Source organism: Antedon bifida, chromosome 2, assembly GCF_963402885.1.
Source record: "Antedon bifida chromosome 2, ecAntBifi1.1, whole genome shotgun sequence".
Taxonomy (NCBI): domain Eukaryota; kingdom Metazoa; phylum Echinodermata; class Crinoidea; order Comatulida; family Antedonidae; genus Antedon; species Antedon bifida.
The window spans coordinates 29,926,904-29,941,224 of record NC_136227.1 but is presented as its reverse complement, the minus strand read 5'-3'; the positions used below and the strand labels follow the sequence as shown (position 1 = coordinate 29,941,224).

The 14,321-nt window shown below is 30.3% G+C and overlaps 2 protein-coding genes across 4 annotated transcripts in view; one reads left to right on the top strand and one right to left on the bottom strand.

The window, feature by feature from the left end:
* The first annotated feature begins 79 nt into the window (after positions 1 to 79).
* LOC144836182 (solute carrier family 35 member E4-like) lies at positions 80 to 2,082 on the top strand. Its single transcript, XM_078691416.1, has 2 exons — positions 80 to 804; positions 924 to 2,082. Exons 1-2 carry the CDS (start codon positions 267 to 269, stop codon positions 1,352 to 1,354), a joined length of 969 nt encoding a protein of 322 aa, XP_078547542.1. The 5' UTR covers positions 80 to 266; the 3' UTR covers positions 1,355 to 2,082.
* A 589-nt stretch (positions 2,083 to 2,671) lies between these two features.
* Positions 2,672 to 14,321, bottom strand: part of LOC144834479 (splicing factor, suppressor of white-apricot homolog) — a 46,070-nt gene continuing 34,420 nt past the window's right edge. For 2 of the 3 annotated variants that reach the window (XM_078689285.1, XM_078689287.1), the window contains 6 exons: positions 13,685 to 13,846; positions 13,209 to 13,443; positions 10,897 to 11,013; positions 10,023 to 10,259; positions 9,735 to 9,780; positions 2,672 to 9,235 (listed from right to left, as the gene is read on the bottom strand). In XM_078689285.1, the coding sequence (XP_078545411.1) occupies positions 9,167 to 9,235; positions 9,735 to 9,780; positions 10,023 to 10,259; positions 10,897 to 11,013; positions 13,209 to 13,443; positions 13,685 to 13,846 (866 nt within the window). In that variant the 3' untranslated portion in view covers positions 2,672 to 9,166. The remainder of the gene's footprint in view (positions 9,236 to 9,734; positions 9,781 to 10,022; positions 10,260 to 10,896; positions 11,014 to 13,208; positions 13,444 to 13,684; positions 13,847 to 14,321) is intronic. The other variant, XM_078689286.1, reaches the window with a different exon arrangement.

Sequence of the window (14,321 nt, the reverse complement as noted above, 5' to 3'; positions counted from 1 at the left end):
GTGAGGTTGAATTGTCGGGGAGAGAGGGTACGGGTAGTGGGTGGTGATGTGAGTTGATGTTACTGGACCACTAACTACATTTGCTTGCCAAATTGTGAAACTGATGGTTTCCAGTAGCGAGTCAAAGTTGGAGCAGATGATAATTTGGGTTTTAAAAATAAATTTTAAAAACACAAATAAATTCTCTTCATAATCTACAGTACTCAATTAATTTTTCAGACTAACGATTAAATGATACCCACCAATTTATTCATCAGTTTATTAGAATGTTGCAAGATCGACTCAAACTATTAACGCTACTCTCAATATGTGGTTGGCTGTTTCTAAGCGTCACACTTGGTAACCTAAACAAATGGATTTTTGCAAACCATAATTTCAACTACCCATTATTTTTAACAACGCTACATGTTTTGACAACATACATAGTCATTCATGTTGCTCTTCATAAGACCTCGCTAGGTGTGGCTTACGATGATCAATGGAAACAATTACCCACCGTCCAAGGAAATAAAATTCAAGTATTAAGTGTAATGTTTGCTGCAAGCATTGCCTTAGGAAATATTGCCATTCAATATCTGTATATTTCATTTGCGAAGATGATATTTGCTTTGACGCCACTTACAACTGTTTTGGTTTCACGATTGCTACTGTGTAAAACTCATAATAACTACACGTATATTGCGTTGATACCGATTTGTCTTGGGAGTATTCTGTGCACGTTGGGAGAGGTTAATTTCAGTGCTGTTGGATTCCTTGTGGCCATTCTCTCAACATTTTTGAGGTCACTGAAATCTCTCCTTCAAGGTACTCTATATTTTAACTTTTTTAATGTGGTAATAAAAAGGTCCTGAATATTATTGATATAGTTTATTTATATATTATTACAACGATTAAATAATACATTTTTTCCTATGTTATTTCAGGTTTTCTTCTAAAAGAAGAGCGCATAGATTCTGTTCGTCTTCTGTACTACATGTCGTTACCGAGTCTTATCCTACTGGTAATGGCAACTGCAGTCTTTGAACATGACATCCTCTTGGACTTAAACCTATACACTAACATCCACCTCTGGTCGTTGATTATATGTAGTTGCTTCTGTGCCGTTGGTTACAATATGATGAACTTTATTGTCACATACTTCACATGTCCTATTACGTTACAAGTTCTCGGTAACGTTAGCATTGTTTTAAGTGTACTTGTTTCGGTGTTTATCTTTAATAATGAGGTTTCTATTTCCAGTTGGATTGGAATGAGTGGGATAATGCTTGGAACCTTTCTGTACCACAAAGTAAACTGGATTAGTACTAGTTTAGAGTGGGCTCTGAGTCGTGGTCAACCGAAGAAGGAACGATGATAGAGTAGTAACTGGGTTGAATTGTCGATGACACATAACTAACTTAAAGTACTTACTTAGTCCGGGACATACCCAAACTTATATGACTAGATTCCTCCATAACTTTCCATCTGCCATTGTGACAGCCAGTTCATCTCTCTGAAAACCAGTATTATACTAGTATAATATTGTCCTAATCATGAAATAACATTAATATTTTAAAAATGTATAGTTGCTCTGTTTAAAATGGTGTATTTTTTACCTAAAGTAATTTTATGAGAATTGTTTACTAACTATTGTAACCTGTGATCGTAATCAGTGGTAGTATAACAGTAGTCAATAAACAATCTCAACATCCAGCTCTTTAAACGTACTCCTTTATTGGGTTATTATAAACCTTACATCGCCATGATGTATCTCACCTTTTCAACCCACGAGGTTCTCTCTATGAACGCCCTCTATAGCGTGACCTTAACTTCTGGGGTTATACTATTATAGTATATTTCTTTTCAGGGTACAGCCTTTCTTGGCAATTCTTGTAATGTATAACAGTATTTATTTTAAAGCAATTTTGAATTATATGAGGTATAGTTCTGTGTGCAATAAGCATTTCGTTTAGTAGAATGTTATATTTATCAATATCAGGGATGTTTTTATTAATGCTGAATAAATGTATTTGTTTCTGCAATATATTTTATTTTAACTTTGCCAATATTGAATCTAAATAAAAAATTCTTTAAATAATACTAATGTTATTTTATTCAGTGTACTCGTGTACAATAACGTTATCAAATAAATGTAAAATCTATGGGCTTTCAATGTGTAATTTTATTTCCATTGAAATGAAAAGGCATGACAGCAGTGCCAGATGGTTCAAGAAAGTCAGTTTAAAGCTACCGTCACAGTTTAAGCTCTGTCTTCACTCTCAAACTAGTTTGACGAAAAGTGTGATATGCCCAAATATGGTAGTGATATATCCAAATATGTCCATATATGGGCACATTTTTTTGCAACATAAAATTTGATAGTGCAGACAGAGCTTAAGTAATGGAAAAGAATTTAGAATTCAATGGCTACGGATAGAGAATGTGCAAAGATATGTATGCATGGCATAAATAGTAGTAAAAAGTAGTAAAGTAAAGCAGTTGTCTGTGGGTTAGCCTCTCCCAAATAAGTTGAAATAAATTTTAAACTTTGACCCAATTCATTCCAGACTGTGCTTGTGCTGTTTTAATTTGTAAATTTCACATGATGGTACTGTAGTAGCAATGAAACATCAACATTTCCCATAAAAATAAGATGGCAAACATATTTTTAATCAAATGAAACAAAAGTCAGTTTTCATTGAAAGGGCTTTTATTCTCAACATACACTTTCCTTACCATACATCAATTTTCCATGCAACCAGTGTTCATTAGACCATAGGCTACAAACATAAACCAGCATATTATTGAGTTTTTTTTGTACACTGTATACAGAATTGTATGAAGAGGACCAAAACACAGTTTTAACCTGCTGAACAGTTTGTGCTTTTTTGACACGGTTGAGTAGATTGGGTAGTATGCATGAGTAATTTTCGTCATGCATGAGTTAATTCGGTTATGGATGAGTAAGTTTTCCATGCTTGAGTGGTTTGTATAACATAATTTATATGCTTCTGAACAATTCTGTATGCAGTGAATAATATCTCTTGTGACTGGATGTAGGTACTTACATCACATACATACACTATAAAGTGTCATTACTAAACATTATTTTTCAATACATAGTTTCAATATAACACTGTCCGGTCAGTCATTTGATCTATTTTCAATAAATCCGTCCATTAAATAGGATTTATTGACAAAAAAAGGGAAATATAATTATGGAGTTGCATAACTGGTAAAATGGTATAACCAACATTCTATCTGTAGAGTTTGTGGGACACTTGTGTATGTCAGGAAGAAGGTCTGGTTTTTTTTCTCAAGCCTTATTTCCTATAAAAAAAAATTTACATGGTGTACCACAAACTGAACATTTACTATGTTAGTGATTATTTTCCATGAAAACCGTCAAACAATATCATAAAGTTTCTTTTCAAAATAACATGTTTGGCAGAAATATCATTTCACGATGACTGACCTAAGTTTTGCTATTTCAGTACGGTAGAATCTTTTCATTGTCATTTAAAAATATTCAAGTTTATAGTCTCAACAAAATCATAGGCCTAAATAAAATGTAAAACATTTGACATAGTTTTGTGTCAATATTATAATTAATCAATGTTTAGTTCATTATGCAGCTCAATTGGGAGCATATTATATCATGTCGAAATCATTCTGATAAAACACATTGAGAATTCTGAATTCATTGTTAAATGTCAACATAAAATTAAATCAATAGAAATATGATGATGGTAAAATACCAAATTAATTTTTAGTATTTTCACAGTCACAATGTAGGCCTATATTTCTGAAGGAAGTAAAGTGAATTTGCACCATGGAATTTTGCATATTATGCAATTAAAACACATTTTAAAAACACAGTTTAAGTAGTTTATCATAATATATGTCAGTTTTTAGAAGGCATTTTAAATGCTAAGATGCTTTTGGAGTTTTCAGAGACCTGATTACTAAAATTCACTTTTTAATGCTCTGTCATTATTAGAGAGGTAACAGATTCAAGTACACATAGAATCACACATGTGGATGGTTGCAGCTTGTAGTACAGTTGGTGAATACAAAATGTATAATAACAATGTTAAGTACTACACATTTAACACATCTCCTTTTGGTAGCATATATTAGCAATATGTTGGTCTTACAAATATTATTATTCATAATTCAGAAACTTTAGAATATCCACAAAATAGTGGTTGACCTTTCCCAATACCAGACTCAATCAGAAATTCTCCAAAAACCAGACTTTTCTCGAATGGTCCCAACATTTTTTACCATTAAAAACACATTCGGATTATCAGAAAACCAGTCGGTCCAAGAGTTTCCGGTATTGGGAGAGTTGACTGTGTTTAGAATCACTAATAGGAGCCTGTTTAAACATGTAAACATAATACAGTACCTTATATAGCCATTGTTATAATAACTACATCATTTGTTCAAAATGTTTATAGACATTCATATATCTAATTTAAAATCATTGATTGAAGTATATATTTTTTTTTACTCTATCAATTGTTATGTAAATAGGAAAAACAATTTACCGTACTTTAGAAAGAAGCACTGTTTTTACTTTCTAGGAGAAATAGTAACACATTATTTTGTGAAAATGTATAATTCATGCTGTTCATTTCAGTGTTATTGCATTTACTGTATCATAATACTGTAATCAAAATTTTCAAATCGCAGCTTATTTTGACATTTTTTATTTTGATAACTGAATATGAAATATGCTTTGTATGTTGTATAATGGGCAAAAATACTGTATTCTAAACACATAAATACAATTGTTAAAACCGTTACGAACTGTATTGCAACTTTCATTCAAGGAATATATTACCTCTAGAAAAACTCAAGTGCAATACCGCCCTTTATCAAGTTTTAAAAACAATTTTGTATCGTCTCAGAGAGAATGTCAGGATTTACATACACGGTGTTATCACATTATTTTACTACATATTCTTCAACATGCAAATCTTTCAACTTTGTATATTGCTTAGGTTGTATAAGGAACTATAGCACATATTTCATCAAAAAAAGGTGCAGTGTATCATACTGATGGCATTTGCATTCAATCTTTTTTTCTTTTTAATATATATCTTTCTTCTTTACTAATTTTTTAAAAATTATTTTGTCTATTTTTAATGCCCTTTATTTGATTAAAGTTTAAATTTGATGCTATAATACACTTTTTGAATCGTAAGCACTATAGTCAATACTAAACCCAAAATACCACCGTCAAACTTGTGAACCAGGAGAGGCGCTAAAATATCACCATCAAGAGATCTAAAAGCTTGGTCTATACTTGGTCAAAGTTTATGTAACAAAAAAAGTCCATATATCACCACCATATTTGGGCACATCACAGTTTTTTTTTATCATCAAACTAGTTTGATAGTGTAGACAGAGCTTAAGAAAAAGCAGGAAGAAAAATCTGTTTTATCAGCTCAATAATATTGACAGGTTAAAAACAAAAATTTCACAGTTTCTTTAGATTTTTTTTTTGTCGGGATAATATTCTGTAAGTTGGAATATATCCATCTTGCACAAAGTTGATATGCCTAAATATGGTAGTGATGGTAATGATGTCATAATGTCCATATATGGCCACATAACTTTTTTATGTCACATAACATTTGATAGCGCCTCTCTTGTTGATTTGATAGTTAACAACCATGATCATTATCAAGTTACAAGTAAAATACTGCATTCTATTGATTAAAAGAGAAATTGCCACACATTTTACAAAGACTTTCTTTACAGCAAATATACTATGGGAAAAAAAGCTTTCTGGCAAGTGATTAATTGGATAATGTTTAGAATTTGTAAACAAAAATATGTATAAAAATTCAAAAAAAGAAAACCGTTTCATATTGACAAATTCATAGAATAAAGGTCCCCCTCAAGAACTTAAAATGACAATAATAACAACAACAAAACTGTTAATGGAACATACATTAAAATCATACTATATCATTTGATTCATTATTTGAGTTCCAAATCTTGATATAGAAAAAAAAAAAATTTGAAATACATACTAATGGCTAACTTTATAGAATTCTATGTTTCTTTATTTTTTAAGCTGGGAAAAACTGATTTGAAGATATTGGTCCAACATGATGCAGGGCAGTGAGATTGAGGTTAAAGGTTAAAGGTAACTCTATTTAAATGCCCTACACCAAGATGGATGAATAACCAGCATAAAAAACAACCATAATTAAAATAACACATGCTATTTACGAGTTTTGACATTCTATGCTGTGCAAGTGGAATTAGGAATGGTCGCTATTGCAAAAATACAAAGAGCGTCCTCTAGAGAGAATCAGGTGCAATCCAAACAAAATAAAGAGATTTATTAAAAAAATGGATTTTGAGTAAAATACAGAACAATCTGTAAAATAATAAATAATTTTTTTTTTAGTTTTATATTTATGCTCAGACAATCACAAGGACTCACCCAAGAGGAATTAGCTTATTAAACCCCTTCTGTATTTACCAAGATAGCCCTCAATGGCAGACCCACAACAAGTACCTCTGCAAATGTCGTAACTTTCCCATGCAAGTTTCGGCTACCCCAATTAATTCATCACACACATATAAAGGAGAAAACAAAACCAGAAGATAAATCACACAATATAATAGAAAATAACTTGTCGATTTAGAGTACAGATCAAGGAATATTTACCCTCAATTTAAAAGAGAGAAAACCCATGTCCAGTAGCAATTACACACACCAACGTGGTTCATACATCCACACACAAATAAGACAACTTTAAAATTGTTAAGAGAATAGTAACACCTATACTATTATTTAAAAAGAAATTACATTGTACAATCAAATAATGAAAGATGATAGTTTAATATAATTAACTTATAGATAAACTTTGACTCGTCATTTTGTGATTGAATGAACAAAATCACAATCTCTATAATCTAAACAATACAATTGTTTTAATTGTTATTTTGTTTGCATTTTGAAATAAAATGATATACCAGATGATGTTGAAATTATACACACATAGATACAAGACACAACAATGGGAGGGGTCAGGGGAAATTGGAAGGGGGGGGGGTGGGGGATGTTGGTCAGAGAATTCACGGTTTAAAAATACCTACTTTTAAGTGTTATACAACAATTGAGAAGAAATTCAACACATTTGTGAAGTCTTCTATAACAATATACAAGACTGACAACATTTGACATACTGTATTATTTATGAAATCTTTGGTTAATATCTTTTTAAATTACATTAACAAAATCTAACAGTAACTATATAAATTTTATTAAAAATATAAAAAGAAAACCAATAACAAAAATAATAATATTTCTATTCTATACCATAATGAACACACAAAATCTTTATACCCGTAAAATGTTATTTTCAAACGCAAGGACAAACTAGAATACTTCTGAATTTAATCGAGCTGATACAAATCGAAAAATTAAAGGGGAACATATTCAGACTAGAAATTAAATTCTTTTTAGCATTTCAATATGAAGAGTTTAAGTTATAAAAATTCATAAATTTATTATTACTTTCTTTCAATTACATTATTAATTAAGAAACATGATTCAGAAAGAACATGTCATATTATTATTATGAATTCAGCAAAAAAATTCCAAAATTGAATAAAAAAACAAAATGTTTTGAAATGAAACCTTTATTTTATAAGAGAAAACATATTGAATAGTACTGTTAAATGTTTTATTTCAAATTTAAATCAATTAAAACAATAAAAAGCATATTGTTTAATCTATTGGCTGCACTTATTAGACAGGGCTCATAAATGTAGATTTTCAATATATCAGTAGTAATATTTTCCCATCATAATTGGTAAATGCAGAAGAGAATGGTAAAAGAGCATGGTGGTGCTATACAAGTGAAAACATTGGTCCGTTCACTAGCGACATAAATCAACAATTCTCGCACACACTCATAATCAAAATATAAAATCATCCATCATACTTTCTCATCACACATTTGTTAAGTATTTACAAGCATAGGTCAAAGTTCAACAGCATTTTAATACAGATCAGTGTTTTCACTTATACCATTATTTTGATGCTCATTGTTTAATTTGTTCAACAGTGTGTAAAGAATATTTTATTTAGTTTCCTTTTAAAGCCATTTTTAAATTTTTTTTTTAAAGTTATTGTTATGAACCACTATCTTCTGCAAATAAATTATGATTTAGAAAATGTTATTACAATACTGTAAATCCACAATCAGGTTTCTATTTTTCTAAGTTTTCTTTGTTTTTTTAAGTTACAAACTGAATAAGACATTTTAGAAGAATGTTTAAAAAGCCTACCTAAGTTAGTGAAAAATAAATTTCAATAAAAAGATGGTACATCCTAAAAAGATTGATAATAAAACAAACTAAAAATCTTAGTTTGATAGAGAATTTACGATTTTTATCATAAATAATTAATAGTTATGTGAAAGTTTATTAGAGCACCCTATAAATCACTGTTTTAAACCCAAATAAGGAAATAAAAAATGACAATTCATACCATGATGAAAAATAAACAAACACAAATTAGCTATTTGGTGATTGGAAGCCCAAAATCTAAGCACATCGTATTTGGAATGTTTTTTAACTTCTTGCTTTCATGATTTAAACAAACAAAAACTAAAATTTATGAATAAAAAAAATCCAAAATAACTTGTCAATAAAACATTCATAAAAATAAATAAAGTAATTAAAAATTTAACTAAAATGTATTTATACACACAGCACGGAGGCAAAACACCTTCACATACACAATTTTGGTATATTTTTAATTTGTAAGTGGAACTATTAAAAACAAAAATAATTATCCGACATTTAACAAATAGAAGGTGTGGGTTAATGGAAGTATGTCCAACTTGTAAGTAGGTATGATTAAACCCTGAATTCTCAAAACATTTAAAAATACATTTACAACATAAAACATACATAAAATATAAAATTCTAATTTCAACATTTCTTTATTTTTGTTGCAAACAAAGTATTGTATCGCTAGAAATAATAGAGATTGTGAAAAAAATGAGTGATATGGGATAAAAATCAGAAAAATAATTGGAAAATATCAAATAATTATGATATAAGAGGTAAACAAAAATGAATATTCATTGTGCTTCATAAATATTCATGATTATTTAAATAGTATAGGTGTTTAGCTAGCAGCTGACTATTAGCTGTCCTTGGTAATTCCAATTTCTCTCGTCATAGCTAACATTGCACGAATCTTCTCTCTTAATTTCTGTAAAGATATTTTTTATAAAAAGACAATAATTCACAAATATAATTAGTAAGAAATATGAATTCATCAATATTTTTCCCTGTTTCACAATCCATATCTCACCAGAACCATAGAGGCATATATTATGAGAATGTGAAATCCATTTATACTGTTATTTTACAGATATTGCCTGCTTAGAGGTGAAATATAAGGTTTGACATCCCTGAGGGAATGATATTTTTCACAAGGGAATATATATTTAACTATGAAGCAACAATAGAACTGCATAGCTTGAACAGTACAAAATGTGATTTGATTACTAAATAGTAGTAATAATTTATCTCCACATATGCCATTCATTCATGTCCAGTATCATAGGCAAGTTTTGTGATACAGCGTAACATATGTTAAGGTATGCTTATGACCTGTGATACATATGTGACACTGTATCACAAAACTTGCCTATGATACTGTACAGATTATAGATACAGTACTGAGAATATAATAAATATAAACTTACATTAGTCTTGTCTGATTTATCAGATTGGGTGCTTGTTTCTGAACTACTAAAGAAAAAAAAGAATTCATTTAGATGGTTCATACATTAAAAATAAAGTCAATAGTTCGAACCCAATCTTCATTTTTGTTTGGGTACAGATATTTAACAAAATTCATGCAAAGTTGACTCTTTCAATACCAGACTGTCAAAATCAGACTTTTCCCTAGGCACAAAAGAAGCCAAATTCCTTTTTAAACCATTAAAAACATTCAAATTGCCAGAATTTCTGGGAAACCAAACCAAACTTACCTAGATGTTTGAGTGGGTGGTGGAGGGGATGGGGGCGTATAACTCTTTACTGATTGTACTTGCGGGATGACGGGAGGTATATGTTTGATCGTCATTGTACTAAATGTTGGTGGCTTGACCGATGCACTAGTCTGGGTACTAAATGCTTGTGGCTTGACCACTGTAATTGCCTGTGTACTAAATGTTGGTGGCTTGACCGTTGTACTAGCCTGTGTACTAAACGTTGGTGATTTTGATCTACAAAGTAAAAAATGTACATCATAGTAAGTTTTTCATATTTCAAAGATTACAGGACATATTGAATATTATTTGATACATTTTGTTATTGTATTGTTGTATATTAATTAGTATGAAAGCAGCAAAGCATAGCAAACATCCTTCAATCAAGAATATCTTAAGCTCTGTCTACACTATCAAACTAGTTTGACAAAAAAATTGTGATGTACCCAAATATGGTAGTGATATCCCTAGATATGGTAGTGATATGATGATGTCATCATGTCCATATATGGGCACATCACAACTTTTGTCACATAAAGTTTGATAGTGTACACAGAGCTTTAGATCATTTTTTAAAACTGAGTATCTATGATTATATTATGTAGCACTTTATTTTTGTTATTTTGTATGATATTAAACTCCTGCTTTTGGTACATCAAATTTGTTTAATTGTACTAGATAATGTAGACTATATTTCTAGTTCCGATTACTAATTATTTGCTTTATATATACTGTACATGGTAACTTTTTTAATACGAGAAAGAAAGAAGAATACGGTTCTCTTGCAAAAGTCAATTTCTAAAATTTATTTATATTTATTAGCATCTAATTCTAAATCATAATTTCAAAAATAAAATCATTATTTCATACCAACCTTGACTTAGATTTACTACTAACTGAACTGCCCACACTACCAGATCGCCGAAAAAAAGCTATTTTTGGGGGTGAAGGAGAGCGAGATGGATGCTTTATTTTATCTTTCTTGGTGTACCTATCAAAATAAAAATGTATTAAAGATGGTAAATGGCAATGCTAAAATACGAGATGGAAAATTATGTTACATGATTACATTATTATTACAATGGGACATATTTATTAACAATGGGACATATTTATTAACAATGGGCCATATGTAAATAATGACAACAATATTAAATGTTTGGTGTAGAATAAACATTAACATTTAAATGTAATTATAATTGACAGAAAACTTGGATTAACCCTCTATGGACCACATAGTTAGCAGTGCATTTTCTACTCAAATGAAATAAAGGGGTAGATGAAACAGTACACTGGGTTAACAAACACCTCTTCTCCTTTCCTACTTTTCCAAAAGATGTACTAGGTTATTTAAAGTACAAACGAGCCAGATGTGTACACAGGACCTCAAGGAAATCAAAGTCCTTATCCAAGAAGGGCATCGACTTAACCTCTTGACCAGGCTACATATAATAGATAGTAAAAAAAATGTTTTGCCAAAGTGCATCTGCCGTCTCAACGATGATTACTTTAAAAACAATGATAATAAACTTTGCATCCACAAGAATTGTCTGTTTATTATGATTTTATAAGATAAAAACAATGATGATGCACTTCCACTGTACCCCAATTACCTCACAACGAACTGGCCATTACCGATCTTAACTGGAACAATGTAGTATTAACTTTGTTTTGCCATTCCCACAGTTTGTTAAATCAATAAGGAAAACCATTGACAGGAGAAACATGCATATGTCAACATGTAAAACAATTCACCATGAACAAGTAGGTCGTTTGGAGGTCACCGAATCATAACAGTAAGTAAATTAGATTTTCCGCAATGTTCAACTTAGTTTGACAGTTGAGATTTAACAAGTTTTGCATGTACGAGTTGCGAAAAAAAGTATAGTCTTTTTGCTTCCTTTGGTGAAAATTGATAGAAAGGGGAGGTGGGGGATGGGGTTTGGTAGTGAGGGTAAAATGACATTTGTCAATCAAATTCTCTCTCTTATCTGCAATGTTTTAATTTAATAAAAAGGTTATACCCAGGATTTTATAAATTTTTATGGTTACAGAAAGGGATAGATGTTTTTAACCGTGTTTACTTATAAAACAAGATTGTCTGGTCTTTTCAAGAGTTTAAAAAATAAATTGAAAAATAAAATCCCTTATATACATTTTGACAGATTTTTCTATTTTTCAAATATGTTCATTAAATGTAGTATTTGTTTGGAGAAATTGAAGGCTACATACAGTACAACCTGCAGTCTCAGATTTATAATTGTTACTGCAAAGTCCGGTGGTAAAATAGGAAAACAATATTTTTTACAGCTTAGTTGTATAAAAATGAAATTAAAACAATAAATCAACATAGCTTAATATACACTAGCATAACAAACATATTATTTGAAATATTACCATGCCAACAGGCCTAACAATAACATTATTAATCGCGCATGCATAACCCCATGTGCTGCACCAAGATTATTCATTTCCGAGTAGGAAATATCAGATTAATGCCCGATTGCCTGAAAAAAATCAACCTTGAGAGATACACGTTCATAGATACAGTTATGATTGTCATTTCCATGGTAACAGCAATCACTGCCAAAAATGGATTTGTTTTTGCCAACTTTGTGATTTAATGTGTTTTTGTTTTAATAAATTCATAAAATACCCGATGAAAATATTTTTTAGAGTTGCAATTATGAAAAGTAGTCAATTCAATATCCTAGTAATTAATATTACAAACTCATCCTTATATGAAGTGTATTATACGGCCTAGAAAATGACCTATAATAAAATTCAAGGATTTTGAACTTATAGCTTGGGATTATTAGTACGCTTATCTATTCTTAATGATGATGACAGAAATTCTTCAATATCCCTATATATATAGACGTCTGTAATTTGTAAGTATCCGGTCAATGACCGTACGCAATACAACTGTGGATTAAAGATGGCACAATGGTAATGAACCGGACTTGAATGTGAAAAGGCCTAAGTTCAATACCTGTCAGTACCATGTGTTTGTGACCTTAACAAATATGCATTTTTGTTCAAAGTGCCAATATTGTTATAAAATACTTTATATCAGAAGCACTTTGTTCCTAAGCTGGTTTTTGTGAGGAGCTTCTGTATCAAAATGAAAAAAATATATTGTTCATAAAGCAATATAAATACACATAATAATTCTCTAAAACTTACCTAATAATTGGTTTATATGATCTAGCATTTGGAGATTTTGGACGTTGTCGAGCTGGGGATCTTGATCTCGATCGTTTCTTCTTTCTGACTGGACTAGCTTCCCTACTTCTTGAGGTTCTTATACTGTTAGAGGGCGACTGTGAACGTACTGGCGAGACTGATCGTGAATGATTGGAAGATCGTCTAATTTTCGGACTAAAGTTTCTTTTAGTTGATTCTTTTGATGAAACTTGATCTAAAAAGATTAAGAATACTTAGATACATATATAAAATTGGTTATATTTTTTATTTGTCTGTTTCAGGTTAATCAACTATCATAATGCTTAGAAAAAAAAACCAAATATGTTTATTAAAAACAACTGCCAAGAGTGGAAAACTGCATCTCAAATTCTCTGCTTAATATTAAAACCAAGCATAGCCAATATTTTCACTTTTTTATGAGTGGTATAGCTTTAATTAAAACAGTATAAACAAACCTAATATGCCTTCTGGTACCATAGTGACTTGTTTATCTTTTAACATTGTTAGAAAGAGGGCGGCCTTCTTTCGTCGCTCCATCTGTACATTACGTTCTTTTGATGATTGTTGAAATTTTCCTCTGGCTGCTTGGGCTAATTTATCTGCTATTTTTTGTCTCGCTGAAAAGAACAAAAAATCCATTTAGAGACTTTCCTTAGAGATAAATATAAAATCATAAATATATAAGATATATTGTCCCCCTGAAAAATTTTGTTAACAATTTTTTGTTGAATATGTCATTTTAATGTCGCATAAGTTATTCATTGTGACCAAAAACTAGATCAAAAAAAAAAAACCAATTTACCTAAAAAGAATGTAATTTAAAGCAAAAACTACTTGTCTGGCGTGTCAGACAATGAGTTTTTGGTTAAAATAATGTATTTGTTTATTTTGTCTTTATAAGTGAAATAATAATTGCTATTTCAACTCAGCAAAATGGCCTATTATTACCATCCTGTTATTGGCAAATTTCTTTGCTGTTGGTTGGGTTTGGAAATAAAATAAATAAATAAATAAAAGTTTATTATTCTTCATTTTTCATGTGTTTTTGGGGGACAAATCATCTTTAATAGAATGATCAAATTTAATAGAAAG